This window comes from Chiloscyllium plagiosum, chromosome 7 (genome assembly GCF_004010195.1).
Source record: "Chiloscyllium plagiosum isolate BGI_BamShark_2017 chromosome 7, ASM401019v2, whole genome shotgun sequence".
Taxonomy (NCBI): domain Eukaryota; kingdom Metazoa; phylum Chordata; class Chondrichthyes; order Orectolobiformes; family Hemiscylliidae; genus Chiloscyllium; species Chiloscyllium plagiosum.
Window position 1 is genome coordinate 106,611,588 of NC_057716.1, and position 6,521 is coordinate 106,618,108.

The 6,521-nt window shown below is 42.3% G+C and overlaps 1 protein-coding gene across 4 annotated transcripts in view; it reads right to left on the reverse strand.

The window, feature by feature from the left end:
- Positions 1-6,521, reverse strand: part of LOC122551842 (ATP-binding cassette sub-family B member 6-like) — a 262,691-nt gene that overhangs the window by 121,583 nt on the left and 134,587 nt on the right. For all 4 annotated transcript variants that reach the window (XM_043694361.1, XM_043694362.1, XM_043694364.1 and 1 more), the window contains exon 14: positions 1,828-1,885. In XM_043694361.1, the coding sequence (XP_043550296.1) occupies positions 1,828-1,885 (58 nt within the window). The remainder of the gene's footprint in view (positions 1-1,827; positions 1,886-6,521) is intronic.

Here is a 6,521-nt window from a genome sequence, read left to right on the forward strand (position 1 = left end):
CAGTGTCATCTGTCTCTACTGTTTCCAAACGATTCAACTTGTTCCTGACAGGTACTTCTCTCGGGGTGTCTTGCACCTGTCTCCTCTCTGCCTTCCTCATCATTTGCTCTCTTCTGCTCTCTTCTGGCATGATTGGTGTAATAACCTCGCTGAAGGTCTTGTCCAGAAAGATTTCGTTCTCTCGGATGAGCCTAAGGTCCTCGAGTTCTTTCATCAGTGCTGCAATATACTCGGTCAATAGCTGAATGTGCACACACTTTCCACACATATACGAACCAGACACACCAGAGTCGTTGACCTCCCACATCAAGCACGTAGCGCACTGAACCAGCTGGGCAGTCATGTCTTCACCCTCTTCAACTGTGGCGTAATCACTTCACTCAACCTCCTTGTCAAAGACTCCTGAGCTTTTCGAAAGTTCTTGCCTAATACCGTCAAAATTGGCCTTTCTCCAATTTAGAACTTCAACTTTTAGATCTGGTCTATCCTCTTCCATCACTATTTTAAATCTAATGGAATTATTGTTGCAGGCCCCAAAGTGCACCCCCACTAACACCTCAGTCACCTGCCCTGCCTTATTTCCCAAGAGTAGGTCAAGTTTTGCACCTTCTCTTGTAGGTACATCCACATACTGAATCAGAAAATTTTCTTGTACACTCTTCACAAATTCCTCTCCATCTAAACCCTTAACATTATGGCAGTCCCAGTCTATGTTTGGAAAGTTAGAACCCCTACCATAACCACCCTATTATTCTTATAGCTGAGATCTCAGTACAAGTTTGTTTCTCGATTTCTCTCTGACTATTAGGGGGTCTATAATACAATCCCAATAAGGTGATCATCCCTTTCTTATTTCTCAGTTCCACCCAAATAACTTCCCTGGATGTATTTCCGGGAATATCATTCCCTCAGCACAGCTGTAATGCTATCCCTTATCAAGAACGCCACTCCCCCTCCTCTCTTGCCTCACTTTATATTCTTCCTGTAGCATTTGTACCCTGGAACAGTCCTGCCCATTCCTGAGCCATGTTTCTGTAATTGCTATGATATCCCAGTCCCATGTTACTAACCATGCCCTGAGTTCACCTGCCTTCCCTGTTAGGCCCCTTGCATTGAAATAAATGCAGTTTAATTTATCACTCCTACCTTGCCCCTGCCTGCCCCGACTGTTTGACTCACTTCTGTTCTCAAATGTACCAGTCGCAGATTGATTTCTTTCCTCACTATCTCTCTGGGTCCCACCTCCCCACTTACTAGTTTAAATCCTCCCGAGCAGCTCTAGCAAATCTCCCTGCTAGTATATTAGTCCCCTTCCAATTTAGGTACAGTACGTCCGACATTAATAAATCAAATCAATTTAAAATTAAGGTATTGCCTATATAAAAACAGAGGTGATATCTTTTCTCAGATTATTGTTCAACCGTGGAATTCTCTTCCCAAGACGGCAATGCAAGCAGCATCAATTAATTTATTTTAAGGCCAAGGTAGCAGGACTCCTGATATAAAGGGAGTCAAAAGGGTTTAGGTAGTAGACTGAAAAATAAATGTTGAGGCCACCATCAGTTCAGCTACAAACATACCAGGAACCAGGTATCCTGCTCCTGATTCTTAGTTTCATATGCATCACCAACTGGATATCAGGTGGCTCTCTAGCTGAGGGGGAGGGTGGGACACTCTACTCAGATTAGAATTAAATGAGGGCCTTCCACCTGGGTGAGAAATAGGTTCATGAATATTTGTGAAAATCTGATTTAATTTCACTGATATGAAAGATACAAATTGAACAACGTTTGATGGCATATTGCTAACATATTGCAATAAACTTACTAGAGCCATTGTGTGCCCAGGTTGAACAGTGAATGATATGCCATGCAAGATTTCCTTTCTGTAAGAGAAAAATATTAAAATGTTAATGGGATTAGGAGACCATCGTTGATTGAGAATTACACTGTCCCATTTGTCTGAAACCGCTTTGCGCTCCTCGGTGCCAAATGCGGCCTTCCTCCAAAGACAGCATTGTGATCATGAATATCTACCACCCAAATAATATTATACAGGTTTTCAAATATTCAAGTAAATCAGCAACCTCCAACACATTGAAAACTTACACATGGAAATGCAGTATCGGGCAAACCTATAATCATTTAATTTTTAAAGATGCTTTTACTTGACAGTTTATTCATTTTTACATTTCTACTACTAAGTATTGGTTCAGAAAATGAGGTTAGTACTCACATAATTTAAAAAAAATAAAACCACTATCCCTCTTAAATTATCCCACTCACCAATTACCCATCATTGTTGGTCTTGCTGCCTGACTCTCAAATGACCATTCACAGATTTAAATCCCTTTAGCCTAGCTAATATATTTAAAACAGGCAGTTGGCATAATCTGCTAGAGTTCAAATTTGAGATTGAACTAGTAAATACAGGCTCCCCAGTTGCCATTATTTAGTTCAACTTACAGAAAGCATTTGATAAAGTTCCCACTGTGAAACTTCAAAGACTGAAATTCATGCACATTAGTTAGATACTGAAAACCAGCTTTCACAGCAGGAAATGGAACACGGAAAGTAATAACTCTTTTACTAACATGTTTTTTTTTTGCATTGCAAAGATTTATTAATCACACCAAGAAATGTCCAATTTGATTTATTGTTGTCACATGTACCTAAGTACAGTGAAAAGTGTCATTCTGTGTGGGGTACAGGCAGATCATAGCATACAAAGTGCATTAGGGTAATAGAACAGAATATGACAAGGTAAGAGATGTGAGAGAACAGCATGCTAAATTTGTTAAGCAGCTGTTTGCTTGGATTTAATGTAATGGAATTTAAAATATGATACATTTTTGGTATGATACCATTGGGTATAAAGGGAAAGAATTTACTGAGTATGATAGAAGTAGAGAGCAGGATTGCAGAGATAGAATATGTAACAATATGACCTCAGCTGTGAGTTGGTCCTGATCCTGCTGACTGAGGGAATTAGTCAGCAGTAATGCTCTGGAGGATAAATTCCTGGACAGTGTACATGTTGGGTTTCTAGAACAATATGGAGAAAGTGAGGACTGTAGATGCTGGAGATCAGAGTCAAAAGGTGTGGCGCTGGAAAAGCACAGCCGGTCAGGCAGCATCCGAGGAGCAGGAGAGTCAACATTTCGAGCATAAGCCCTTCATTCAGGAATGTTGGGTGGGGGGGCCCCAAGGGAGCTGAGAGATAAATGGGAGGGGGCTGGGACTGTGGGGAAGGTAGCTGGGAATGCAATAGGTAGATGAAGTTGGGGGTTGATGGTGATAAGGCAGAAGGACATCTTCCTTCCCATCTATCTGCTCCACCCTCCATTCCGACCTATCATCATCACCCCCCACTTCATCTACCTATTGCATTCCCAGCTACCTTCCCCACAGTCCCAGCCCCCTCCCATTTATCTCTCAGCCCCCTTGGGCCCCTCACTCAACATTCGTGATGAAGGGCTTATGCTCGAAATGTCGACTCTCCTGCTCCTCGGATGCTGCCTGACCGGCTGTGCTTTATCAGCACCACATATTTTCATTCCAGAACAATATGTTGAGAAGGCAACTAAAGGTTGGGTTATTTTTGGATTTTCTTTTATTCATTCAAGTTATGTCGACTTTGTTGCCTGGGCAAGCCTTTATTGCCTATTCCTAATTGCCCTAAAGACAATGTTGAGCTGTCTTTGTAAACCACTGCAGTCCATTTGCCACTAGGGCAAGAGACCCAGGATCATGACTGAGTAACAGTGAAAGAATGGTGATATATTTCCAAGTCAGGATGGTGAGGGGTTTGGAGAAAAACTTGCAGGTAGTGGTGTCCCCATGTATCACATTCCACGTGGAAGTGAGGCACAGAGGATATTAACTATCATTGTATTAAATGGAGGGTAGGCTTGTAGGGCTGAACTGCCTACTCCTGCCTCTAGCTCTTATGTTCTTATTAACTGCCCTTATCCTTCTAGATGTCAGTGGTTCAGAGTTTGAAAGATGCTATCTAAGGAGGATTGGTAAATTTCTGCAGTGCATTTTGGAGATGGCATACACAGCTGCTACTGAGCATCAGTGGTGGAGGGAATAAACATTTGTGGGTGTTGTTCCAATTGAGCAGTTTGCTTTGTCCTCTCGAGTGTTACTGGACTCATCATGCAACCTCCTAGATTGAACGTGACCAATCAGACAGCAATTTTCTGCAAGCCTGCTGTAGTTGTCCTTTTGGGAAGAAAGTGAGGTCTGCAGTTGCTGGAGATCAGAGCTGAAAATGTGTTGCTGGAACAGCGCAGCAGGTCAGGCAGTATCCAGGGAACAGGAAAATCGACATTTCGGGCATAAGCCTTCCTGAAGAAGGGCTTATGCCCGAAACGTCGATTCTCCTGTTCCCTGGATGCTGCCTGACCTGTAGTTGTCCTTTTGGATGATACAGTTGTGGGTGACAGAGAAGGTGTCTGAGAAGCCTTAGTGAGTTAGTACAGTGCATTTACCACTGTGCATTGGTGATAAAGGGAGTGAATTTGGATGTAACTGCTTTTTCTTGGATGGTGTTAACCTTCTTGATTGTTACTGAAGATGCACCTATCCAGGCAAAAGAAGCATATTCTATCACTCTTATGACCTGTGCCTTGTACCATCCCCTGAACCTGATGGACTGAATCCTAAGAAGTCAAAGGAAGTAGCTACAGTGGACGCATGATGATAATCTTCCAGGAATCCATTGATTCTGGAAAAGTCCAAAAGCACTAGAAAATTGTCCATATAACATCTGTATTCAAAGAGGGAGATCGAGTAAAGGTAACTGTAGGCTTGTTAGCTTAAAAATTATTATTGGGAAAACTTTAGAGTCAACTCTAAAGGAGGTAATAGCAGAGCATTTAGAAATACATAGTATAATTAAGCAGAATCAGCACAGCTTCAAGAAGGGGAAAGTTATTACAGTTCTTTGAGGAGGTAACATGAAAGTTAGATAAAGGGCAATCAATTAATGTAATATATTTGGATTTCCAAAAAGCATTCAATAAGATATCACACATAAGGCAACTTAGAGGATAAGAGCCAATGGTGTCAGGGGTAGTATATTAGCATTGATAGAGGATTGACGAACTAATAAAAGGCAAAGAGTTGGAATAAAGAAAACACTTTTATGATGGCAATAGTGGAGTGCCAGAGGAATCAGTGCTGGGGCTACAATTATTTACAAATAAGCTTCAGTGTGTTTCAGAAATGTTAAAGAAGTGGGCAAAGACATGGCAGATGAAATAAAAGGTAAAGTTGCCACAGACCATACAAGTGCTTTGTCAATACAGAGACACGACTGGTGATTGTTTTTACCTAACCTGAGAGTTACCTTGTCTCAGGTGTTGGGAGAGGTTAAGAAGGAGAGTCCTTCTTGGTATGGGAATTGAACCCATGTTGTTGGCATCACTTTGCTTTGCCAACCAGCTGTCCAGCCAACTATGCTAACTGACTCCTAGGTGGTTACAGTATGATGTGTATAAGTGTGACGTTATCCACTTTGATAGCAGGCAGGCAGATTTTCATCTGAATGACGATAAATTTGGAAAGTGGGTGATGCAACAAGACCTGGGAGCCTTTGTGCACCAGTCACTGAAAGTAAGCACGCAGATGCAGCGGGGGGTGAAGAAGGCAAATGATAATGTTGGGTTTCATAGTGAAAGAATTCAATGACGGGAGCTGGGATATCTTGCTGCAACTTTACAGGGCACTGGTAAGATTACACCTTGAATACTGCATGCAGTTTTGGTCTCCTTAGCTGAGGAACGATATCCTGGTTATTGAGGGAGTGTATAGCAGACTGTTTACCAGACTGATTCCTGGGACTGCAGGACTGTCATATGGGCAGAGATTGGCTTGGTTAGGACAAGTTCACTAGAGTTTAGAAGAATGAGGATGGATCTCACAGAAACCTATTCAATTTTAACAGGATTGATGAGGGAAGAGCGGTAGATGTGACCTATATGGACTTCAGTAAGGTGTTCGACAAGATTCCCCATGGGAGACTGATTAGCAAGGTTAGATCTCACTGAATACAGGGAGAACTAGCCATTTGGATACAGAACTGGCTCAAAGATAGAAGACAGAGGGTGGTGGTGGAGGGTTGTTTTTCAGAATAGAGGCCTGTGACCAATGGGGTGCCACAAGGATCGGTGCTGGGTCCTCTACTTTTTGTCATTTAAATAAAAGATCTGGATGCGAGCATAACAGGCATAGTTAGTAAGTTTGCAGATGACACCAAAATTGAAGGTGTGGTGGACAGCGAAGAAGGTTACCTCGGATTACAATGGGATCTTGATCAGATGAGCCAAAGGGCTGAGAAGTGGCAGATGGAGTTTAATTCAGATAAATGCAAGGTGCTGCATTTTGGCAAAGCAAATCTTAGAAGGACGTATACACTTAATGGTAAGGCAAAAGTGAGGACTACAGATGCTGGAAATCAGAGTGTAGATTAGAGTGGTGCTGGAAAAGCACAGCAGGTCAGGCAGCATCCGAGGA